The 27,010-nt window shown below is 30.7% G+C and overlaps 1 protein-coding gene across 8 annotated transcripts; it reads left to right on the top strand.

Moving 5' to 3' along the window:
* Window positions 1-1,426: 1,426 nt before the first annotated feature.
* LOC132756064 (polycystin-2-like protein 1) lies at window positions 1,427-23,544 on the top strand. Of its 8 annotated transcripts, XM_060747041.1 has the most exons (17): window positions 1,427-1,950; window positions 8,295-8,408; window positions 8,768-8,895; window positions 9,299-9,567; window positions 9,966-10,190; window positions 10,502-10,664; window positions 10,888-11,124; window positions 11,379-11,560; window positions 11,802-12,021; window positions 12,309-12,442; window positions 12,674-12,791; window positions 13,167-13,496; window positions 14,820-15,005; window positions 19,018-19,083; window positions 20,384-20,440; window positions 21,271-21,290; window positions 23,332-23,544. In XM_060747041.1, the coding sequence occupies exons 1-15, from the start codon at window positions 1,704-1,706 to the stop codon at window positions 20,435-20,437; spliced, it is 2,673 nt and encodes an 890-aa protein (XP_060603024.1). In that variant the 5' UTR covers window positions 1,427-1,703; the 3' UTR covers window positions 20,438-20,440; window positions 21,271-21,290; window positions 23,332-23,544. The 8 variants fall into 8 exon arrangements, with proteins under 8 accessions (XP_060603024.1, XP_060603026.1, XP_060603025.1 ...); XM_060747043.1 differs by lacking the exon at window positions 19,018-19,083; XM_060747042.1 differs by lacking the exon at window positions 21,271-21,290.
* The last annotated feature ends 3,466 nt before the right edge of the window (window positions 23,545-27,010 follow it).

Below are 27,010 nucleotides of genomic sequence, written 5' to 3'. Positions count from 1 at the left end.
AAAATCTAAGTCAGTCGATAATAAAGTTGATAAACACATTAAATTGTGAATTAATCAAAATTCCAGGCTGCAGCTCAAAAAACAAGAAAGTATGTAACATTAGGTAAATATCCTGGTAATATGTTCAATATACAAAAAGTAACATGTACATATAAATAAAACCAACTGTTATCCCAAGGCCTTAATTTGAACAAACTTTTTAGAGGTTCATTAGACAATATACCCATATATCTTTGCTCTAATCATTCCTGTTTCAGAGTAGATTTTTTTTTTTTTTGCAGTAAAAGGAAAAGTCCCGGCCTTTTGGGTAGGGTATTATACCTACCCCCCTGTGCCATAATTTGAACAATCTTATTAAAGTTCCATTAGACAATACTATTAATACAAAGAAAACCCATGACCCCAGGGCCACAACAATTTTAACCCAGGGACAATTATTTGAACAAGCCATGTAGAGATCCACTGGACAATTTTATTTGCCAAAGTCCTAAGCCCTATAGCCTTTGTGGATTTGGAGATTTTTAAAGTTTTTTTTTCCTTTTGGTTGCCATGACAACCATAGTTCTGCATGTAATGCAATTTTTCAAATAACTTTGAAAAGGGCCCATCAAATAATCTTTTCTATAAAGTGCTGTTACAATTGACTTGGTGGTTAAGTCAAGGATGTGTAGGCAGTAATGGTCAATGCCAGATGTTGATTAAGCATGCACAATAGCTCATCTTGAACATGTTCTGCTCTGATGAGCTAATAAAGAAAACCTATGCAGTTACCAACCTTTGTCAAGTTCCACTGGACAACATTACACATTGGTGCTAGTCAATGTGTTTATTGACAAGATAATTTAAAAGATTTCACATTGGTTGCCATGGCAACCAGATTGTTAATGGAATTTAATTTTTGACCAACTTTAAAAAGGGCCACCTGATGATTATTCATGCAATTTGGCAAGTGAAGAAGAGAACATGTATATTGTTTAAATAAATGTTTGACACTACAAAATGGGGTACATATTTATGTGTTGATCTACTCAGATAAAAATAAAAATCAATTTAGTTTGACTGATAGATCTATGTGCTTTTATCTGATTTTAGCATTTTTAAAAAGTGTATGTGACTGCATGTACCTAAAAGCAAATTAGGCCAGATCAGAAAAGTTATTTAAGATCACGGAATATAATATAAATCCGTGATAAGATGAACAAATCACCTTTAAAATACTTTAAGTACTTTGATAGTTGGCCGGGTATCAAAAGTTGCTCAGGTCATTGCAAAAAAATAATGAATGCATATCGATAGAAACGTAATGATTATTGTTTAATTTCATAAGAACAACAATAAACTTTTAGGTTATATTTCGTTACAATTTCAGGAATAAAAAGTTATTTTTTTTATATATATTGATAAATTTAACCACATAAGCGGCTCTACGTCATAGTTCTGAAAATCAATGGAATCGTGAAGGTGTTGTCAAATGATTGGAAATTGCTGTAAAGAAATCAATAATATCGTGGAATAAAAGGTACCGGAGCGCAGAATTCTCGTTTAGAAGCTGTTTTGAAGTTCATGTACCAACATTTCTGTGCGGAGTTCTTATCTTAAACGTTGTTATTGTCAACAAACTTTGGCCCACTTTTGGCTTTAAACTTTTGTGTGACTGCAATTAATTTTACTTTCTGACAGTTTGAGACTTATCAGCTACGCTTATGAGTGCAAAGGCAAGATCGCCAAGCGGTAAAACTGCTTGGGGAGATTATGGTAGTGCAAGGCCAGACCCGCAATTTGATTTTGGTCAAGAGCCAATTCGGGATGATGCAGATTTGAGCCCAACTGCAATGGAAGGTGACGATTCGGTATACATGGGTGGTGACAGAAATAAATCGGCTGCTGTTGCTACCACCTCCAAGAATCAGTCGAAATCGTGCTTTGCTAAAATAGGCCATGGAATAAGATGTAAGTTTTTTTTTTTCAATTTGTCCATTTCTTATCGAGATATAAAATTTTTTGAAGAAAAAGCTGATTGAGCTGTTGTTTGATATGACACACTCGTCAGTCAATTTAGTTAAGAGATTGCTAAAAGTCTGGATATAAACAACACTTTCAACACTGTTAGTATTACCAGTTTTAATAGTATATCCAGACATGTGATCATAACCATACATAAGATTCTTATATATCATGCATTGAGCTGTCTTTATTTTATTTATTTTTCGGCTTAATTTGGGAATGTTTCACTATTTAAGTGTAATAATTAAGTTCCCTATAATTATAGTAGATTCAACATGTACTTGATTTCACTAATTTGACAATATTTTTAATTCTCAGTAGATACATGTCTGTAAAATCTGATTTTTTTTAACATCAGAGTAATTTTAAAAAATAATATTCTACAAAGACCCTCAAAACCAGTACTGTTTTCAGTAGTCAAGTGTTGCCCCTTTTTTAAAAGGTTAATAAAAGGAAAAATCATCAGAATACAGAATATTTTTGTGCAGGGTTTGTTTCATTTTTAGTAAATTCACCAAGTTGAAAGCTTAATTCAAGCTATAGTAAATAAAAGGGAAAAAATCCATAATTGTTATTTAGCATGATTCCTGAAGTTATTGCAGATACAGTAAAATTCCTATTAAACGCCCCCGGGGCTAAACATTTTCCAAAAGGGGGGCTATTATTACAACTCAGTTTTTCCTAAATCCAAAAATCATTGTAAATACATTCAGTGTTAGCAAGTATTGGTAATAACATTAAAAAGTGTAAAGATTTTTAAGTTCATACTATAAAATAAAATGGATTGTGAATGATTTGAATGAAATTATGGATTTACTCATGAGCTCAGCACTGATGAGTAGATTGTTTTTCTTAACAAAAGGCCTGGGGGGCCTTTAATAGGGGAGGGGCATTTATAAGGAATTTTACGGTAACTCATTTTAATTCCATAATTCACAATCTTCTATTCAATCAAAACATCTCTGTAATTTTGTATATATCAATTTATTAAGTGCAGGATTTTTTACTTTATTAGAAAAAGTATGTCCTGCATTTACTCTAATAGTTATGTGTCTTATGTCAAGTTAAGCCATTCTTATTTTATTGTTTTAATTGTCAAACTCATTTTGCAAAAGGTAGAGCTACCCACTCAAGAAAAACACACACATTTATACAAAGTCTAAAATTATTGACTTACATTTCTATATGATAGAAAATATTTCCTTCTTGATACTGTGAAACATCAACACATTGTTATTAAATATATTATTGGTGGATAAAAGTTCAAACTATATCAAAGGCACTGAAACCAGCCTTTATCAATTATAAATATATTGGCTTATATGTTTACAGCCCCTATGCATATATATGATTATGAAAACAATGCATACAAACAAATGCAGTGATTTTTTTACCTCTGCATCCTGAGTCCAGGACTCATTGAATTTGCTGTGGATGCAAAATTTCAAATAATGTGCATCTTTTGGATGCATACTTTTTCTGAGTAGGGAGTCCTGTCTGACAAGAATTTGGTAATAAATACCAAATTGTGTCCAAGTTATGTCAATCATATTCTAGGTCTGCAAATCTTCTACAGATAAGAAATAATAATATGCTTTACTATACATGAAGATAAGCATAAAAATATTAAGGAAAATGAAGTTTTAATTAATCTCAAACTAAATTGATGGAAATAAACTTAATAAATTTATTTGACAGTTTTGAATAATTTCAGTATCAGAAGCATTGTAATTAATGTAGAAATCAAATTCATTTTTTCTTCATTCCATTGTTTATATACCTTTCATATCACTAACGCCAGTGTTAGCGATTTTCCCTAACTTTACTGAGTACCTGGGACTCAGTGCTAATAGATCTGTTACGTCCCAATTCAAATGGAACGAGTCCTCAATTACAAAAATGTCAATGTTTGCATAACTTCATAATACAATCAAATTTGTGACTGTTGATGTTCGCGGATACCATTGATAGGTTGGCCCAAAACGAGGCCGAGCACTTGCTCCTAGTCTACGTTTGATATATAAATCTGCATTGCTAATGAGAAAGGAACAAATGAAAATGAGGTGAAAGTCAAGGTCTTATAATACAATTTATTTAAAGTGAATAGAAAATCATTTTCAAGCAGAGCAAAAAAACTTAAGAGAGAATTGACCAATTATCGGGGAAAAAGTGTTTCGTCCCAGGGACTCAACAGCCCTTTTTTTCTTTCCTCCCTGGCAATTTTAGCGAGTAAATTGATATGTTTACTCAGTAAACGCGAACACTGCTAACGCAATATAAAGCCTTGTAACTTGGATAAGTCGGATAAATTTTGGGACTCATAGATTTATAGCCCAGCGAGTCCTAGGACCCACACTGATGAGTTTGTAAAAAAATCACTGCAAATGTATTCAACGTAATGAATTTTGAAAAGAATACATGAACAATTAAGTAACAATCTCAATTTTATGTGATTTATGTAGTATATTAAAATGATATGAATGTATTAATAGGTCTTTGACATGAAAAAGTTTTTCAAACGATAGGGAAATTGCAAAATTATGTGTTTGGAAAAGTTGTTTGTATCAAGAACTCTTTAGAGAATCAACCTTACCTAAGAGTTCAAAAGAAATACTAATTTTACCATTTAAATTTAATATTTCTTTAGATATAGCTTCATTCCGTTTATTAAGGACTGTAATGGCAATAATTTTGATTGCCCTGAAGACTGCTTTTCTCTAACAATTACTAAAAAATTTTAAACTTCTAACTATTATTATTGAGAAAAATCATAGTTTAAAAAAACAGAAAAAAATACGGATCAAAATAGTTAAAAGTCTTACTCTTAGTTAACCCTTTACCTCATATATATGCAAAACAACGCACTTTCAGCCCCCCCCCCCCCCTTTTAGGCCTCAAATAGTGAAAAAATGTCCTATTTTGGCCCCTAACACATGTTTTCGTTTGAGAAATGTTGCTAAAAAAAAAAGAGCACTTTTCGGCACCGCCCCCCATCCAAAAGATACATCACTTGCCAGAAGGGGGATGTGCCCCCTTCTATTTGGGGGGTTTGAAGGGGGGGTGGTAGACCCCCTCATCGCCAAGAAAATTTTGGACTTGTGAGAGGCTAAAAATGACCCCAGGTCGATCATAAGGTAACATGTAACCAATGCTGAAAAGCCTTTGACTCTATCTCAATCCCTTGAGAAGTTGCAGCACTTTGAAATAAATTTTGATGGAAAAAATCAAGGCAAAATAGTGATTTTTGGCAATTTTGAGATGTCCCCTCGTTGCCATGGTAACAGGAAATTTGAGACTGAGCATGTCATTACAAAGGCAATGGTCAAGTCAACATTTGTGCCAAGTTTGATAAGTATTGAAGCATTTTTCATAGTTTCATAGCAGTTTGAACTTGTAACAAGAGGCTTTTAAATGAAAACAGCCTTTTTTCACAATATGCTCATGAGGGAAAGGGTTAATAGACACTTGATTTTATTGGTGATTTTATTATAATGATAAATCAACCAATTGTTTGAACTTTAAAATTCTGCTCAAATTATCTTGGTCATCTTCAATTGGTGACATTCTCCTCTTTTTCAATGTATCAAAATGTTATTTTTCCATTAAACAGAATTGTAGTAGTTCCAGTGTAAGAAAAAGTTACATAACTGTAAATTATTAAGGCTCAATAAACAGTCAACTTTTTCTTTTTCTATTTACTTAAATTGATGTGCCAAAAAACTTTCCCAAGATATTGATTGCTGTGCTGACAGTTCTCCTCAGTATCTTTTTTTTTCTTACAATGTAAATAAGCAAATCATTAAAGTCTGTAACTGGAAAGGGTACTGAATAAAAGAATGCATTAAAATAGATTTCATTTGTTTGCTCTGTCATAAATTATTCACAGAATTTCTTCATAAGCTTAGTTACCATTCCGGACAACGGCCAAGTTCTTTGAACATCTACGTAAGCAAATTGATTAGTTTGCAGAAAAACACATCAAATATTCATCAGAACTTAATACCGTTCCATAGCCTAGTTTGACTTGTTGATGAATCTTGAATAATTGACAATATACCTTTTGTTTGATTAGCCCCACAGGTATAACCAGTATATTGATTCCATTGTTGGTTACTGCGTCTAGGACAGGATATTGGAGTCGGTTTTAAGCTATGCTTGATTGAAACAGTTGAAGCCTTTGAAGCAAGTTCCTAGAAACATTGATTTTTGGTTAATGAAATGGGTTTTAATGTCAGGTGGAGTGCCATTGAATATTCCTAACAGGTCATGTCTGACATTCCAATAAAGATTGGGGTTATTTTATGACAAGACGCAAAAGGAATTATATATTTATATATTCTAAGTAATTAGCCCATAGTTTAATGCTTTCTAAGTTAGATCAAACGGTTTTCACCTTTTTCACTATTTTCTTTTTACGAACTTTTATTTATTTATTAATTAGTTATTTTCAAAGAAAAACAATTTAAATTGTTGCTTTTAATATGATAAATGTGAAGGTTCTCTGAAAATAGTTGACCCCTAAATTACATGTCTGCCTATGTTTGAAACATAATGAAAAATCATATAAATGTAGGTGCAAATTTGCTTTCCACCTGCACCTTTTTCATTTTGAAAGTACTGATATACACAAGATTAAACAATGTAAACTGGATGTTATACATTTTGCCTTAAATGCTACATTAGTGATCAACACTCTAATTAATATAACAGTACATGGAAATAGCTTTTTCTTATAAAGATTAGAAAAAATAAAACTTGCCAAAAGGTTTTTTTTCTTAAATAATAAATGACTTGGCCTTTAAATGTAAAAAAAGTGATTTTTTAGTTTTTAAAAAAGAATGTACAAATATATAATAACGATTTAAACTGAAAAAAAAAACTACTTGTACAAGTTCATAAAATCATTATCTTCTTATTTTGTCAAGGAATTTTGAAATTTAATTGCCTGCAAGTTCATAGCCCAGTTTTTACAATGTCAATATCTTCTACATGTAAACATTTTCTATTGATAGCCTTAAAATAAGCATTGAACAAATTTTGATCAAATACGGATAAAGAACTAAGCCATAGAATTTTGCAGTCAACTATTATAATATTGTAAGACATGGGGTTTTAAACCGCAGATAAAAATTTAACATATTTAGGGCAAGTTTTTGCGCTCTTGGTTAAACCGTTTATTTACATTTCTTCAAATAGTAATGAATATAATATACATTGTATATACAGTCATTGTATATACATCTATTAAGTAATAAGTAAAATCAATTTTTTTTAAATTCAAGATGTATTAAAAAGTAAATAAATGAAACAGAAAATTGAATTGTTTTATTATATAAAAATTTGTTTTATTAAAAAAAACCCTTATGATGAAATGAATTTCATTTTATTTAAAGGAGTGCTGTTAGATGTTGTGTTTATATGTGATACAGTAACTCATATAAATGTTAAAAAACATTATCTAGTAGTGCTATTAGTGTTTTTTTCCCCACATATTTTACAGCCTTGTACAGGCTGTTTCCCCTAGCCAAAAATGCTATATTTTGAATTTATTTGCCCCTTTACTTAGCTCATTCATTCATTCATTCATTCATTCCCAATGAACAGAAAATATACTGTAATTTGAAGTAAAATTATTTTTATAAAAATTATGACAATGTTAAAGTCTCAGTTGTTGGTCATTGATTTCAGCTTTTCCGTTTTATAGTTTTATTTCATTAACACAGCTTTGTATATTTCACCATTCAGAAAGCCTGCCTCAGGTTGTTTTAAAAATTACTACTAAGACACTTATTTTTGCAAGTTTTCTTATCACTTTGTTAATATCTTTATATCTTAATTTTTTTAGTGTAATACTGCTATTAACATAATTAAGGTCAAATGTTCTGTAATTTTCATATTTGCTTTTAATTAAATAAACAAAATACATAAAGGTGTAGACATAGAGAAATGAAATACAATGTAAGATATTTTATCAAGACTGAGGTCCTTATGGTTAAGTTATATTGATTCCTGGTAGCACCAAAATATATCTAAGGCCAGGGTTTTCTTTTTAGAATTCATTTTTCTGCAGAAAATGTTTTCATGTCTTGCAAAAAAGTACACTTTTTGTACCTTCCTTAACAGAAAATGTTGCTTTTACAAAAAAAAAGAAAGAAAAAACCCCAACAAAAACAAAAGAAAGCAACAGTATAAAACAAACAATAATTACAAGTTAAAGAAATTATTTTAACATTAAGTCTAAAGTGAAGTGATATACATGTATTATAAGACTTTATTACATATAATTTCAGCGCTATGGGCAACACGTCAGACAGAGGATGTGAAAGGAGACAGAGAACTTCATGTGAAGACAACTCTCAGAGAGCTGATCATTTACATTGTATTTCTGGTCATCCTTTGCATTGGTAAGCTTTTATATGAATCTATGAACACAACTTGCTATTATTTCAGGCCTGTAAATATCCATATACCAGCTGGCACAGTTTTATCTGTTCGGTCTTGAAATCATTGGAACTGATAATAAATCATTCATAATTTTAAGATAGTGAACTTTAGAAAATAGGAAATTTAAAAAAAAGGCATTAAATTTTCAACATTAGATTCAAAGTTGTTTTTATAAATGAATGGTCACTGTACAAGTTCTTGATATTAGGAATACATAAAAAAGATGAAAATTTGAAAATTATTCTAAAACTTTTAAATATCAGAAACTTTAATCTCACTGGTACTTCTTGTTGATCATGATTCAATTTGATTTTTTCAGTAACCTTTGGTATGACCCAGACTACAATGTACTACTACACGAAGGTGATGAGCGACTTGTTCCTTGATAAAACCCATTCAAGTGGCGGATCTTTCCGTACCATAACCAGCGTTGAAGACTTCTGGAAGGTATTTATTTTAAGAATTAACATTGATAATAGCGTTTCTAGAAATAATAGCGCACAGAGAATTATAATTTAATTTTATGATTATATCTGTGAGCTGGAGACTGTTGCCATTATGCCTTATATGGTACGAGGTTTGTAGAAGATTGTTTCTCTTGCAGTTATTCATGCGTGTTTGCCTATGCTAATCTAGGTGCATAATTTGTCATTCACATACATATATTTATATGGGTTTTCATATGACTTTATTTTGTACTTTAATATTAATATTTATCTTGTAGAGATTTTTCTTGAAAAAAAAGATTGATTTTTTTTTAAGAGATTTGTATCAGTTATTGACATTTTGTATAGAAATCATATTACTAGTATCCCCTTTAAAATTATTCTTTCATTTTATCATTCCTTAGTTTGCCAAAGGACCATTGGTAAATGGACTGTACTGGGAGACATGGTATAATAATGCAACCGTCCCTGAAGGTCAAGAAGGTTATATCTACTACGAGAACAAGCTACTTGGTGTACCACGACTTCGACAGCTCCAGGTCCACAGCAACTCATGTGTTGTCCATGACGACTTCAAGAATGTTATCAGAGAATGTTACGAGTCTTATTCTGAAAGTTTGGAAAACAAGCAATCATTTGGTGAAGCTATAACGACTAATGATAATCACACTGGGTAGGTAATAGGAACATGTCCAGTCTTCATTGTAAATGAATATTTTGTATACCTGTAGAAAAAAGTGTGTGTACATTTAATGTTTCATGATGATATTACAGCTTGTTGAAAATGATACTAGTTTACTGAATAAAAAAGTTTAATACTTGATGTGGAGTACATCAAATTGCTTATCTTACATGAAGTTCCCAATTAAAGTTATAATCTGTTTTAATCTTGCTTTAAACTATTATCTATATAAACAAATGGTTGTAATGTTGAATTACAAATATGGTTTTCTTGGACATCAGAGACGTGTTTATTTGGCATACCATTTATGATTTGAAAATGATGTTTTGATTTTAATCAAAGTATCTGGCCTAGTTACAAATTATTTTTAATTTCTTGTTTATTTTCAGTTGGTATTATCAGACGCAGGACGAACTGGATGGGTCTAGCCACTGGGGTAAGATAGCTACATATAGTGGCGCTGGATATGTACAGGACCTAACACAGAATAAGAGCGAATCTGCCGCGCTGATAGACTACCTGTTTGACAAGCGCTGGATACGGAGAGGCACAAGGGTTCTATTTATAGACTTCACGGTGTACAATGCTAACATCAATCTGTTCTGTGTAATCAGGTAAGAAAGCAAACTGTTCATGTGGTACCTTTACATTAAAGTGAGTTTTCAATGTAGATGTAAGAACCGTCTGATATAGGTCCTTTGAAAGACAAACAACTTAACTATTTCAGTGTTGAAACTTGATTGTTTTCTGTTGTTGATTGTTAATTTGTTTCAATGGTTTAATGTTAAAATTGCAGCAAACAGATATTGGTGGTATATTTTAACAGACTAAGGTTGAATCTTGTAATTTAGAGTACATACTTGAATAAAGAAGTAAGCACAAATATGTGAAGAGGCATAATTACTATTTTTCTCCACCATATTAGGTTAACTGTTGAGTTCCCACCAACTGGTGGTGCAATCCCCCATGCCACAATGAGAACTGTCAAGTTGATCCGATATGTGACGGTGATGGACTACTTTATCATGGCCTGTGAATTCATACTCTGCCTTTTCATATTCTACTACATGGTTGAGGAAGCTATTGAGGTAAAGTAGTGTTGTATCATTAACAGTCATATGTTCTTTCAGTTCAATTTAGTACAGTACAATTTTGTACAATTCAATACAATACAATTCAATCAATACAATTTAGTAGTACAAGATCATTTAATTGTGTAAATACATTACAAAGTTTCTTTTTAATTTTTTTTTTTATTTTTCTTGCAAAGTCAACTCGAATATTATATTTCTAACACATTTTTTTTAACAGATCAAGAAGCACAAGTTCTCGTACTTCAAGAGTGTGTGGAACATTCTCGACATACTGGTCATTGTGATTGCCTTAGTGTGTGTCGCGTTTAATGTGTATCGTACCCTGAAGGTGGATGAGCTACTGAAGAAACTACTAGACAAGCCAGACCAGTATGCCGACTTTGAGTTCCTCAGCTACGGTCAGACACAGTTTGACAATGCCATTGCCATAGCTGTCTTCTTGGCCTGGATCAAGGTGAGTTTATTCGATTCAGTTAACAGAAATGAACACATGATGTTTTTAATTAAATTCATATTTTAGGAACTTTTACAATACTGATTGTGTATGAAATCAAAAAGTTACTGTATTGTTTATGTTGGTTTTATAGCAAGGTTTTAAATTTAAATGGTGTCACAAATACTTATTATTAATAGTTTTATGTCCAGTGTTTCATGGTGTTTTCTTGTTACTTAAAAAGATAAATTTACAAGCAATCTTATTTACAACAGATCTTCAAGTACATCAGTTTCAACAAGACAATGACCCAACTGTCCTCCACACTTGGTAAGTGTGCCAAGGATCTGGCCGGGTTTGCTGTCATGTTCTTCATCATCTTCTTGGCCTTCACCCAGCTCGGCTACCTGTTGTTCGGAACCCAAGTGAAAGACTTCAGCAACTTTCAGAATTCTTTGTAAGTACCTGTGTAACCTTATATCAGATTATATAATAATCTTGTGGATGTTACCAGTCATTGGTGATCTGTAATATTAGTTTGATCAGACTAGAAATTATACTTCTGGTAATATGAAATGTATTAGCCTGCAAATTATTTAACTTATACTTTTGTACTTACAATGTCATGTGCCTGGTCCTGTGCAGGCATATTTGCTGACAATGTTCTTTTTTATTTGTTTTATTTTTCCATACAACAGCTTCACCTTGTTCCGTATCATCCTGGGAGATTTCGACTTTGACCAACTTGAGGCTGCTAACCGTGTACTTGGACCGATCTTCTTCATGTTGTTCGTGTTCTTCGTATTCTTTGTGCTCATTAACATGTTCTTGGCCATCATCAACGACACCTACTCTGAGGTTAAGGGAGACATGGCCAACCAGAAGAATGAGTTTGAAATGGGCGACTACTTTAAGAGAGTAAGATTACTTGTTCATGTAACAAATTATGATTATTAGCAATTATATTTTCATGAAGCTGAAGCATTTTTTTTTTACATAAAATTATCTATGCGTTACCTACATTTAGAAAAAAGAGCTTGAAGATTAAAAATGTTTTTCTTCTAGAAATTTAATGTAAGAATAATGAAAACCATTCAAATACAGAGATGACCATTTAGAATAACTTTACAATACTTTTCCGCTCGTTTAAAAATATCTCGATTTTTGCCCTTAATTTCTCTAATCTTTGAATGTTTTCTATAAAGGGTTATGAGAAGATGTTGAACAAGTTGAACTTCAAACATGACAAGATTGTGGACATCCAGAAAGCTCTCCAATCTGCTGATATCAATAACGATCAACAAGTTGACTTTGATGAATGGCGTCAAGATCTCAAAACGTAAGTGTTAAATTGAAAACTACACTAAAATATAAGGGTCTTTTTTTTATTTAAAATAGATTAGTATAAAAATTTTCCCATTGAAATGTGTTAGTCTTGGGTTTATTGTTAAAGTGTACACACAGCTGTTTTTCAATACTAAATTTTTGTTGTTACATGACTAACTTGGACAGGGTTTTGTGGAATATACCCTTCACTTTATGTAATTTTAAAAATCTTATTACATTATAGACGTGGCTATGCTGATGGTGAAATTGAGGCTCTGTTTGCCAAGTACGACATGGACGGCGATCGTGTACTCGACAAAGATGAACAGAGGAAAATGCAAGCTGACCTTGCTCATCAAAGGGTTAGTCTTGTTCTTATTATTGGTACACAAAATCTTTGTGCAGATCATATATTTATAAATTTTGAATATAGAAGTCAAGGTACATTACCAAAAATTAGCAAAGTATTCTGACCTGGTAATTTGACAGAATTAAAATTGCTATTGAATGTAAGACAGAATTGACATATTTATACTTGCATTGTCTTTACTACTTAAATTTTTCATTTTAGAAAATCACAATATTTCTTTATAAAAACCTTTCATTTCTTAAACATAATACTTAAGTAAGGGTGTCTATAAATATCAACAAAAATGTAAGCAATTAAAAGATAAAAGGACTTTTATAAAAAAAATTGTTCTTTATTTTGAATGGGTTTTCATTTGTGTTTTATTTAGGATGCCCTCAAAAAAGAATATGACGAACTGGACAAAATTGACCGACCAGAAAGTGCCCGCAGATCTACAAGCCGAGTTAGCTTTAACGATGACAGTGCCGATGACAGCGATGATGAAGACAGTCACACAAAATCCTCACGATCAGGCCCATCACAAAGTGTTTCATATGAAGAATTTACAGTACTCTCTCGTAGAGTGGACAGAATGGAACATTCTATTGGCAGTATTGTATCAAAGATAGACGCAGTTTTAGTAAAATTAGAAGCCATGGAAAAAGCAAAATTAAAAAGAAGAGAAACTATGGGTAAAATCCTAGACAGTATAACAGAGGTAGGTTATCAAAAAGAAATATATACCCTTTTAACTATATTGAGAAACATATACCCGTATATAATTTTTTTGTTATAACAATACTAAGTTTTTATGCAATTTTTGAATATAACATTTTTTTTTCAATCTGAACTAGGTCTAATTGAATTTTTAAATTGTTGAAGAAACATTTTTTTATTTTCATTTATAACATTAATTTTTCAAAAATTTGCTATTTGGCAGGTTATATACATATTATGACATTCGGTTATCTATTTGTTATAGTTTATTATAATGTTATAATTTAGTGGATGTGAATTGTTTTAGAGAAAAGAAGCTAGTAAAGAAGTTAAAGAGGGTAAAGAGGTGGATAAGGTACACTGATGTCTCTTGTCCCTGCCATTAGAGCTGATGTTGAAAATTAACTGCCACGTTTTATGATTTTTTCCCCACCACATTCTCATATGTTGAAAATTTCGATATATTTATCTCCTCAGTATGAAGATTCAGTTTTATCATGCAGATATTTATGGAAACAAATTGGATGTTTTTTTAATTAGTTATCACCCACATATATTTCTTGAAATCACCATTAAGATATTCTGGATAAAATGACATTAATTTTTTTTTTATGAAAATGGAAATTGACCTCAAACTATGATATAGAAACATAACAAAAAAATAATGGATTTTAGTTCATATGCAGCTACCGGTACACATAGTGCGCCAAAATCAGAAATCATATTAAAAGAATGATTTTTTATCAGGAAAACTATAAATTATGATTAAACTGGTGATTTATTACCTATTTAAATTGTCCTTCATTTTGTTAGAAACCTGTAGAAACCAAGAGTCCTGCAACAAAACGAAAGAAATAAATGAGTAAGTTTTCTATGTAGACAGGGGAGCTAACTAGTGATAACAGGAAGTGCTTATCTTACAAACAGGCTTATATAACTTAAAACTATTTCTGCATGGTAAACCATGGTCTAACATAAATTCATGGTCACTCATTGATTTCTAATATACCTGGTTTTTAATATTCATGTTTCAACAATTCAACCATAAATTAAGATTCAAATGTTTCATACAGTAAACTATTATAGCTGAAGATCCAGGACTTTTTAAAGTAATGTTTAAAATTATTTTTGTCCTACAATTAAGCAAGAAAAACTGAGTAGAAAAAACTGTCAAAATCAAATTAACCTGAAAAAAGGTTGTCATAGAATATTTTTGATTTATGGTTGAATTGTGAAGTATTTGATTAATCTCATTTATAAGTGTGAAGTAAGGTAAGTATATGTTACATTGTGTGCTGTATCTAATCATCACTGAAACTTTCAGTCCGACGGGACAAGCGATGAAGTTAAAAGAGAACAAATGGAAAGATTAGTTCGAGAAGAGTTAGAAAGATGGGACTCTGAATCGTCAATAACCCCACAGCCCAGTGCAAGTGGTCGAGGGGCATCCCCTATCAGTAGTGGGCCTGGGACAAGGTCAAGGTCGCGACCAGCATCTGGGGGAAATCCGGTACGTATGACAAGCCTCACTGAGAATAAGCATTAATTTTATGTTGTATGAGACATTTAAATTTTTTGTGTCTCTTATAAGTTACTTCTAAGAGGCTGTAAAATAATCAGTACAATTCACATGATCGAATTATTGAAATTCAAGATCTATTAGAAAGGATGAGATTTGTTCGATGCTTGAAGTTTTTTTCAGCATTTTTGTAAATTTTGTTAATTACAGCAAAATCAGGAAAGAGTTTCATGTGGGAAAAAGCAGTTTGAAGAAACTGTTGACCCACTCATTTCTGAAACTTTGTTAGTTGAGGAAATGCCTGAGAACGATAACAGGTTAGACCAAACTGAACATGTGGGTTTGACGTGTGCAGAAACAAGAACCAGTGTTGGTGATTGCCTGTATCCCCCTATCTCTGTATTTACATGTAATGAAACCATCACCTCAATTCCATGTCCTGAGCCCTTTTCCAAAACATTACACAACTCTTTTACTATTCAAAATTCTGATGACTCTTTACAAGTGATAAGTACTTCAGGAATGAAAGGGGAGAAAATTGACTTAAGGCCAAATACACCTATTTTGCCAGGGATTCCTTCTGCATCATATCAGAAGGAACAAGAGTTAAGCTTGCCAAAATCAAGTTCAGATAAAAATTCTGAAGGGGATACCTCAGCAGCAAATTTGTCAAGCTGTGTTACAGAAACTATTGAGCGAGACATTTGTTCTTTTTCCCAATTATCAAGACCTTCTTCTAAACTTTCAGACAGAAGTAATGACCTAATTTCAAAGTCGGAAGGAAATGTTGACTCTAATGCAAGGTCATTTAGACAAACTTCTAAAAGTTCAGATAGAAATGATGACCAAAATATAAAATCCTCCAAATCAAAGTCTGTAAGTCCAGACAAAAATGATGACCAAAGGTTATCAAGACCAACTTCCAAAAGTTCTGACAGAACTGATGTCCAAAATGCAATGTCACCAAGTTCCAAAAGTTCAGACGAAAATATTGACCAGGATACAATGTCACCTATACAGACTCCCAAATCTTCTGATCACTGTGATGATTCAAAGGCAACGTCATCAAGTCCAGCCACCAAAAGTTCAGACAGAAATATTGCCAAAGATACAATGTCATCTGAACCAAGTCTCAAAATTTCAAACCAAAATGATGACTCAAATGGAAAATCCGGGTCATCAAAACCAAGTTCTAAAAGTTCTGACAGAAATGATGACTCAATTACAAGGTCATCAACACCAAGTTCTAAAAGTTCAGACAGAAATAATGACTCAAATACAAGGTCATCAAGACCAAGTTCCAAAAGTTCTGACAGAAATAATGACTCAAATACAAGGTCATCAAGACCAAGTTCCAAAAGTTCAGACAGAAATAATGACTCAAATACAAGGTCATCAAGACCAAGTTCCAAAAGTTCAGAAAGAAATGATGACCCAAATACAAGGTCATCAAGACCAAGTTCCAAAAGTTCAGACAGAAATGATGACCCAAATACAAGGTCATCAAGACCAAGTTCGAAAAGTTCAGAAAGGAATGATGACCCAAATACAAGGTCATCAAAACCAAATTCTGAAAGTTCAAACAGAAATGATGACCCAATTTCAATGTCATCAAGACCAAATTCTAAAAGTTCTGACAGAAATGATGACCAAAATAGTAGGTCATCAAGACCAAGTTCCAAATGTTCAAATAAAAGTGATGACCCAAACCCACTGTCATCAAGGCCAAGTTCCAAAAGTTCAGACAGAAATGATGACGCAAATATTAGGTCATCAAGACCAAATTCCAAAAGTTCAGACAGAAATGATGACCCAAATACAAGGTTATCAAGACCAAATTCCAAAAGTTCAGACAGAAATAATGACGCAAATATTAGGTCATCAAGACCAAATTCCAAAAGTTCAGACAGAAATGATGACCCAAACCCAAGGTTATCAAGACCAAATTCCAAAAGTTCAGACAGAAATAATGACGCAAATATTAGGTCATCAAGACCAAATTCCAAAAGTTCAGACAGAAATGATGACCCAAATACAAGGTTATCAAGACCAAGTTCCAAAAGTTCAGAAAGAAATGATGACTCAAACACAATACCATCAAGACCAAATTCTAAAAGTTCTGACAGAAATGATGACCAAAATACATGGTCATCAAGACCAAATCCTAAAAGTTCTGACAAAAACTATGACACAAATACACTGTTATCAAGGCCAAGTTCCAAAAGTTCAGACAGAAATGATGACCCAAAGTCAAGGTCATCAAGACCAGTTGGAAGTGTGGTCAAAAGTAATGATTCCAGTAAAGCAGCCCAAAGATTTCCATGTGGAGACAATGAGAGTAAAAAATTGCCAGCATCAAATGATTTACAATATAAAATGGAACCATCTGATGTCAATTTACAGGATAATGTCTCAGATATAAACCCTATTGCATCAGTATCAGGAACCCCTGTATTAGGAAACATACAAACAAACTCAGAAATTCCTCTCACTAGACCTTTTTCGGAAGAAATATCACCTAATTTTTTGAATAAAGAATCCATGTCTCTAAAGGAGAATCAGACAAAAATAGATTTAAGCAATGTTGAAAGATTGAGCAGTACAATTGATTCACAATTAAATAATGCTAATGGCATGTATGGTGACGAAAAAGGTATGGGAAAGTCTGAGGGGAAATTAGATGAAAATAACTTCACAGACAAAGATGGATTCATTGCTTCTGTTGCTATAATTAATGAGGAGGAAGATCTGAATCAGGTTGGTGTAGAAAATGATATTCATACTATGAAAATTAAGCAAATAGAACCCGAAGAAGCTGGTGAAATTCCTGAAACAATTGTTACAGCTAAGGGCCAGAAAGTTTCAAGAGGAACATTAAGTAAAATGGCAGGTAAAAGAAAGAGTATGGTTCAAAACACAAATCCGCAGACAGGCTCAGCTGATAATGGTTTTTCTGATTCAAATGTCAGTCACTCTGGTGAAACAATTATGACAGAGAAAGATTTTGTCAAAAACTCTCAAGCAATCGACACCAAGCCTGTTAAAGTAGGGACTCTAACCAAAATGTTTTCTGTAGCCAATGAAAAGTCACATCAAACAAATGTAAAGGAGGGTAAAAGAAAGGAAACGTCAAAAAGTCCTTCAATGTCGGCTGGAGCAGTGTCTAACAGTTTATCTGTTAACATTTCTGAAGAAGTAAATAATGAAAAAAATGGTATTTTGCAAGAAAAAGCTACTAGTAAGGACAGGGACTCTAAAACACTAAGTCTTCCTGCTATTGACTGTAAAGCATCCAAACAAGCGAGTGTTAAGCAAAAAAAGCTTAATGTTAAAGAAGTCCCAAAAGTTCATTTAACTCCCAACATTGACAATCAGCCTCTACCCCAAGAAAAACTGATTTCCATTTCAAAATCCAATATCAAATCAACTTTTGCCATTGTTGGTCAAAAACCTACCAAAGGCAAAAGACACGCCCCTCCTATACCTGCCAAACCAGGTGCCAACACTGGTTCCCTTGATGCACATGGTGAAGGGAGTCACAAATTTGAATCCAAAGTTCACGATGAAAGTGCCGTCTTTGTGTGACCTGCACATTATATTGGTAATTCAGAAAACTTTTAAGGAAATGGTTGTTTTTATTTGGACTTGGGCTTCTTTGATATTTTATGGTTTTGAAGTTTTAAATCTAGTTTTTTATGGCACTGTATTGAAAAGGGTACTCTTATAAGAAAAGAATTTAGGGGATGGTACTTTTTTATTAAAAGGGTTAGAAAGGTTATTAATTTTTTTTATACAATTTAGTAACGTTTTTTTTTAACATTAAAAATGTACAAAATAAAACTGATTTAAAAAAACAACAAAAAAAACCCCAAAAAACAACAACAACATACAAGTCACAGTTATTAAGATAGTGGGATATATTCATTAATTAAGCTATCTAGATAATCTACCAATTAGTGTTTCCTATCAATATGTAGTTTATCATTTACCTGAATGATAATAGGAAAAAGAAGAAAAGCCAAAGCGGGCAGCATTGCGCCCATTTCTTTACGATCATGGAGATACCAATGTAAGGTTGTCTTTGAGTTGTGTTTAAGTGAAATTATATAATCCATTGTCTTTCAGTCTGTGGCTTCATTTAACATTTTCATTCTTGTATCGTGATCTTATAGGAAGGCTGAATTTAGTTCTGCTTTGTTTCATATCATCTTTGTAATGGCAACAAGTAAAGATAGATAAATGTCTGGGTCATATGTTTCTGTGATAAGAGAGTATTTATAATATACTATATTTTTGAAGACCTTGCTTCACTGATACCCATCAGATCTTGCAGCAACCTCTGACGACGGATATTATCTGATAATTATTCATTAGTTCACTGTTGTATGAGAAAACAATTGGATATTAAATTTAAGTGCAACTCCAAATGTCCTTTACTATTGCAGTGTTGATACATGTATAATTAATTTCATTAATCTTGGTCCCCAAACTTTTAAGCCTAATGCAGTAGAGATAATTTTGATAAAAAGTATGCTGAAAATTTGACAGGAAGATTTTTTAGATGGTATTGAAGCAAAGCAGAACTAAGAACCTGATCCCGTCTTTAAATTACACAAATATTTGAAAGCCTTATATTTCAAATATAAGCCTTAATCTCTATTCATTTTCCATTGCATTATTCATATTTAAAATTTCAATGTAAGACTTATGTTTTGGTGATCATAATTTTAGTTATCAGAAAAAAAAGTCTTAATAAAATAATAAAATTAATGAATTGTTTAAAGAAATAAATATTCAAAATGAATATACATGTATATGTATATAACATAATGAAAGGGATCATAGAAACAGCCTTAGAGTCTATCAGGAATATATAATGATATTTTATTATAGGACAGTGGACATGGTGTATTAAATTTTACTCAAGAAAGTTGATTGTAGTATAGTAAAAACATAACTACATTTATCATGTTACCCATATATCAATTCAACTGATGTAAGATGTCTCAAAAACTGTATTATGTATTCCCATATAGTAATTGATGTGAAATATTATATACAAATTGTGTAATCTATTATACGTCAAGATGTAATAATGTTGTTATGATGTTTTTTTTTTGCTTAGCATATCTCTTACTTCATAATGAACCAGAAATTTATTTTATTCTTGAAGGGGAGATGATTAATGCATAATTTTGTTCAGAAAGGATTTTTTTCTTAAATTGACTTACTCGGGCTCTTATATCCTTTATAAAATGTTTATACAGGCTTGAATTGGTTAACAAAATGAAGTCTTGATCAAGTTATAAGTTAAAGTGTTCATACACAGAAGAAGTTATGTATTTACAAACCATTTCAACTTCTTGCAGGGTCAAAGTGCTATTAAAGTAGTACTAAAACATGTAAAAAAGAATCAAAAATAGAAGGTTAGATATCTGTTCAAAATTGTATCAATAAAATGTTGGATTGAAAGTTTAATGTGTTCTTTAACAGAATTTTATTTCACAGATTTGATGTGACTTAACTTTTACATATATTTTTTGTGCACTGACTTTTACTTGATTTTTATTTGTTGAGTTTATTTTTCTTCAAATATTTAATATTTTTTATAACAATGTTTACATGTTACAAGTTATTATCAAAGAGTATTATGTAGTTGTTACTGTTGATCAGCTATTTGACTTTATTTACATATTACATTATATTTCTTTTCATCCTATGGCAATTTTCAAAGATATTCAAGTTATTATAATATATTTAAAACAAATTACTAGTAATGTTTTGATAATTGTCAAGGACAGTAATACTGTTTATATTAAGGTATTAAATTCATGAAATTGAGAGGAAAACTTAGGAGGAATCCTGTCTGTTAATGGAAGGTAAATTGATGAAAGTTAAAAAAAATCTCTGTTTGTCTACAATAATTTAAAGATGTTAGATCTCTTGATGTGCATAGAATGTCAACTATCATTAGAATTAAAACTGCATATTTAGCAAAATAATTTAATTTCAAGGAATAACCCTTCCAGTCATCCAAGAATAATAGCAATTTTACTATGCATTACATATTGTTTATGTAGTTAACAGATTTAGGATATTTACAGCTTTAAGTATAATTAAGTCATTAAGATATGTTTTCTTTTGGAAATACAAACATTGGGAGATTATATTTTAACTTTTCTTCGATTATTTAAGTATGTGTGTACTTATTCATGTAAAGAGTATTACTGTTATGGTATTTCTTTATTTTTAACAGACCTCAGATGTGTAAAACTGGTAAATAAGATATTATTCCCAGAATTAAGCATGATTGTGAATGTTTGTGTTTTTATAAATTCTGTTTTTGTTAAATCCCAGAATGTTTATATCCCATGTTTTGTTGTTGTTACTTCTATGTTTAATTTATTTGATCAGTTCACAGTGTATATTTTGTTTTGGTGGCACTATTAATTCAATGAGATGTCATCTGTTGTTTAATGATAAGCATGCAAGATATACCTGCATCCTATATGATTTTACAGTAACTGTCTTAAACTTATATGACAGTTTGGTTTAAACATATATATTTAAGCACAATTGCGAAACAAGTTCTTGCAACTTACATTAATCACTTTTGAGTCCACTTCCTGGAACCAACCAGTACTGGTTTCATATGAAGAAACATGGTCGTGACCCGAGTAGGGCTCAAACCCATGATCTCTGGGTTGAGAGGCAGACACCTTAACCACTAGGCCACCACTCCCCTTAATATATGAAAATTAATTGTATATGTTATGGATATTTGTACTTATAGTCATATGTCTAACTCTACAAATGGATTAAAAAAATAACAAATCTTTGATAAGACCGAAGCAGCATTAGATAATAAATCAAGTTAAGGTCTGCTAAGGTGATATGAGTAGAGACATGGTGATTAAGACAAGAATGGACTTTGTATTGTAGGTACCACCACCCCTTCACGTGCCTTTGAAACCTTTCAAATTCTGATGTTAAGATGCTAGTCCAGGTATTCTACGGTTCTCTAAACTATATTATATCTCTTCCAACCTTTATATGAAACATAGCAACTTTGCATTAAACCTTGCATATAACATAGCATAAAACTAGCATAAACCTAGCAGTTTGCAGATTCCTTTAAACTAGATGATACCATATATCACCTGTAATTTGCTGAATTTGTATAATGGACTTGTCCAGCATTGAATTTGGAACAGTCCATTCAAAATGTAAGGGATGTCATTATAAAAATACCAAAAATTGAGCTACCAATAGTATAGAGCCTGGTCAGGTTATACAGATGTACAGACTGACCTGTTTCTATGTGTTAAGCAAAGGCTAATCATGGCCTGTTAAAGCAGGTTACAGGTTAATTTCATAACTATGTTCTCAGGTGATAAAATAAATTAAGCATCAGCGGAACATAACAACCAGTATTAACAGTAAAACTAATGAAAAATTGTGCTTTTTTGATAAATTCAAAATTAGTAAATCTAGACTATATTTAACCAGCTATGAATTACTTTAGCAACTACAGGTATTTTGAGTCCTTTATTAAAAACAATCTGATACAATTTTGTTTGCTATAAAATAATTTTATTTATTTATTTTAAAATTCATTTAACCACATATTAGAGTAAACTAATAATAGATGCCTGTTAAATTTAGTTTATTACTTTTTATTTTATTTATTACTTTGATTTATTTTGATATGTATAGCATGCATGATAGTTTTTCATTTCCCTTTATTATTAGTTATTAGTATTTGCATGATTATATTAGTAATACTTATTGTAATTTATATATACTTCATAAAAATTACAAAAAGTTCAAAACAGTCAATTAGTATATGAACAATGTAATTAGTAGTCTTAAAAATGATACAGGTAAGTTAAATGTCTGTTCAAATGACATCATTCTATTGCCCATGCATGTGTTTCTTACATTTTTTTTTTAACAACCTCTTTATAGATTTTGATAAAACTTCATTGAAGTTATTTGTTATAGACATAGTTGTGTCTATTCTGGCCAACGCATTCACTTTATGTGGAGTTGTGGCCCTTTATATATATAGAGGCAGTACTTTGGAGTGTATTAAGGATAATTGCACTGTGCCTTCGATATGTCCGTGCCAGGAAAAACTCAAAACAAAGATATTTAATAGAGATATTTTAAATAAGACATCTGTTAAAATGATAAAGCTTAAAGGAACTATGGAAAGCTGTTACTTATAAAACATAAGTATGCTTCTTAAATAAATATCTTATGTGAATTTTGTTTTATATTTATGTTATTTTATATACATTTATATATATTTCAGGACATATTTGACAGTGGAATCTATAACAGCCACTGCTGACGAGTGAAGCTGACATCATGTGACACTTCTCCACTGTTATAATATGAACTAACATTTGACCAATGAACTCTTGATGAATTAAACGATCATTCCAGCTTTTATCTTTTAAATATTGTCATGTGAGATTTTATATATTACACATGTAAAGCTACAATAAATTTTGCATATTATATATATTTTTTTTTAATGAAAATAGAAGCAAAAAATGAAGCTGTGTCTTCAAATTTGATGTAAGCATTTTGGCAATTTCAGATTTTTAAACTAGACCATTTGAATACTGGATTTTTTATAACGAAAATAGAAGCAAAAAATGAAGCTGTGTCTTCAAATTTGATGTAAGCATTTTGGCAATTTTAAATTTTTCAAACAAGACAATTTAGATATTAAAAAATTTGTGTGAACATCGAATTTTGCATGATTTATTGTAGCAAATTAGAAATGTCATATGTTTTGTGTTACACTAGTCATAATAGACCATGATAATGTGATATGTAACTCTGTTTAAAATAATCCGTCCTTATCAAACCAGGAACTTTATGAAATATCCGTCCTAAAGTTACTAAACTATATGTTCTTTTTATATTTTCTTTTGTTTTTATTAATCCGTCCTAATTAAACAATTAACATTATGATATACCATTTCCATCCAAAATTTAATGCTGATTTTTGAAATGTTAACTCTGTTATAAACTGTTTATCAAAATCCATTATTTAAAACAAGGAAAATTTTATGTAATGATATCCGTCCTTAATTTACTGCTGATCTTTATTATGCAATGTTTTTTGTTAAGAATTTGTTTTATATATGTTTTTAATTTGTTTTATGTTTCTTACTTCATTTTATTTCTTCAACATGACATGGATTTCAGAACAACAAAAATCATGGTACAAAATGAAAAATATTACTATATTATAATATTATGAAAATATATGCATGTATGGTATTTTAGATTTAAAGATTTTTAATACAGGTATTACTTATTTTATCTCAAAGGTGTATATTTTATTCTTTCTTGTTTTGTTGTAAATTTTGTGTTCTTTGCAATAAATATACTTTGTGAACATATCAGGTGGTTCTTTCAACGATAAAAATAATTATTTCAAATTGAGACAAAGTTTATAATCAAAGAGTTTTCTTTATTTACATTTTTGACAAATAAAAGGAATCAGAAAAAATATTGAAAAAGATGTTTGGCCTTTTACGCAGAAATGTTTAAAACGTTAAATGTTAAAATTAGACAGAATTACTTATTGCTTGACACATATTAAACTTTCACTCTTGTAGTACTGCTGTCCAAAGATAGAGACAGAAAAGAAAAAAAATTAAAGCTAATTTTCATATTTATTTAGAAATTAAAAAAAAAATCTGTTTAAAATGAATTTTGAAAATATTGATGTTTAAAGGCTTCAAAAAATGAATAAATTAATAGTTGTATTATTTTGGATAAAAAGATAGGAAAAACAAATGAACTTTAGAAAAATGAAGATATTTTTAAAATTTAATTAATTAAAAACAGGACATGGTATCACTATATATATCTGTGTATTGTCGCTTTACTCTTTCACTAGAACAATTCTATGTCTCTTAGACTAGAAGCTCTTATAAGTAGTAATTAACAAACAAAAACATAAAACCCAACCACTTATCACTTGTGCAAGTATTATCTTAAGAAAGGTTGTATACCAAAAACTATGAGTAAAGTTAAATTATTGCACCAAGTTTCATATTAACAGTAATACAATGTACCCAACGGTATTACAATTACGACGTTATGATTGACAGGATATCCATTTCTTCTAATTCTTCTGCTTTCTCTAGTATAACTTTAAAACATAAAGTTCTCTCTGTATGACTGAAGAGAATAAAGGGTTTTTTTAGTAAAGAAAAAACTTATAAATATTATTAAGAAGTTTTATTCTAATAAAATACAGAGAACCAACAACAGTATAATATAATATAATTCAAAGATTTTTCATGCAACTTTTTGAGATATTTATACATGTATATACACAAATTAAGCTTTACCTTTTTTCAAACACTGATGAAGATAAAAATTTACAAATAAATTTTTTTACTGCTATTTTATAATTGGATATCCCCTTAGTCACAATGTCTTGACCAACAAGTTCCACACAAATACAAATATATTAAAATAATAGCATTCATTTTTAGACTAGAGTGTTTTTCGGCCATTTTGAAACAGTTTTTTTGATAATTTGAAACAGTTCCATCATGAATGCTTAAAAATGAATTCATGTAAGATATAAGTCAAACATAATTGTATCTCAGCTATTCAAGTCCGTCCTTGATATCTGTTCCGTCCACGATTGAGATACTAACATTTTATGGTAAAGATTGTATGTATTGTATTATCTTGAGATGTACAATTTATTTACATATGTTTATGAAATTTATATATATAATACATTGATTTGAGAAAGATGTATATATTTGTTATTATATAAATGAATTTTAGTTTTTATTATCATAGATGCATGATACAGTTTATACATTATTAAAAAAGAAATTTATATGTAATTAACTTCAATATTTAATGATTGTTAAGAAATACTTTGTTCATCTGAGTGTTTACTCTTAGTTGTTAAGTCTTTTTATTAAATGATATTTTCTTATCAAGATCTTTTGTACATTTTTGCCACTACCAGCTGAAATGAGCAATATATATGGATGGTTCCCAGCATGTAATTTTTACCCTAAAATGGTGGTATTTTGTGCATTTGAAGTCATCAGTTATGTTGATTATCCACTAACATTATACATAACTGTCTCAAAATTTAATCAAAATATAAAAAAAATCAAATTATAACTTTGATAAAAAGATTTGTGAAAATAATTTCCCTTTATGCAACAAAACAGAAACAATAACAATTATTTCAGAAATAGTTTCAGAATTAAAAAAACATCACTATGCTTAAGCAAGGAAGCAAATTTTGCCTTGGAACCATCAAATTAAGCCTTTGTAAACCCTAGCGGTTACAAATTGAAAAAAAAATATATGGATATTAAAGTGCTGGTTTTTATTTCAACATTATTTATACTGTTGCCCCCTTTACAAATTGGTAATATATTTTATGAAATTACTGAGTTACGAAATATTTGATATTTAAAAGTTAGTTACTTATGTAATGTTATTGGATAAATTGTGATAGGTGGATGAAGAATTTCTTGTGATCTATGAAATTATTTTAGATACTATTAAAGTTCTTTAGAAGTTTCAGACTTTGTTGTTGTTTTATTTCTAACTTGTTCAAGCCTATACAGTGTAATTTCATTTTACTTGTACATATTTGTCCCTTAATGACAACGTTATTTATGAACCCATCCGTTCCACCTTCTTAAAACACTTCAAATATACAAGACAAGTTTAAATATTTTACCAAAAGGACTGATTTAAAGTTTTATCACAGTTTTAAACTTCAAATGGCAATTTCATATCCTCACACTTATAAATTCTGGAATAATAATTTCTTAATATAATTAGTCTTTTCTTAGGTTTTTTAATGGCCTGTCAATTGTGCATTTATTATAGCACTTGTTTCAATATTCAAACCAACATTTGATCAAGTCTGTCAACTTAATGAGTATTGATCTGGAAGGATCTTTTTACTAGTTCATTCG

Source organism: Ruditapes philippinarum, unplaced genomic scaffold, assembly GCF_026571515.1.
Source record: "Ruditapes philippinarum isolate M1 unplaced genomic scaffold, ASM2657151v2 ctg5585_1_1_1_1, whole genome shotgun sequence".
NCBI lineage: Eukaryota > Metazoa > Mollusca > Bivalvia > Venerida > Veneridae > Ruditapes > Ruditapes philippinarum.
This window is presented reverse-complemented; position numbering and strand designations above follow the sequence as displayed.

Excerpts from the sequence above, each read along its gene's own strand:
- LOC132756064 (XM_060747040.1), top strand. The coding sequence starts at position 1,704 with ATGAGTGCAAAGGCAAGATCGCCAAGCGGTAAAACTGCTTGGGGAGAT. Across the intron at positions 8,409-8,767 it reads TCTGGTCATCCTTTGCATTG|TAACCTTTGGTATGACCCAG; the intron begins GTAAGCTTTTAT and ends TGATTTTTTCAG. Across the intron at positions 10,191-10,501 it reads AATCTGTTCTGTGTAATCAG|GTTAACTGTTGAGTTCCCAC; the intron begins GTAAGAAAGCAA and ends CCACCATATTAG.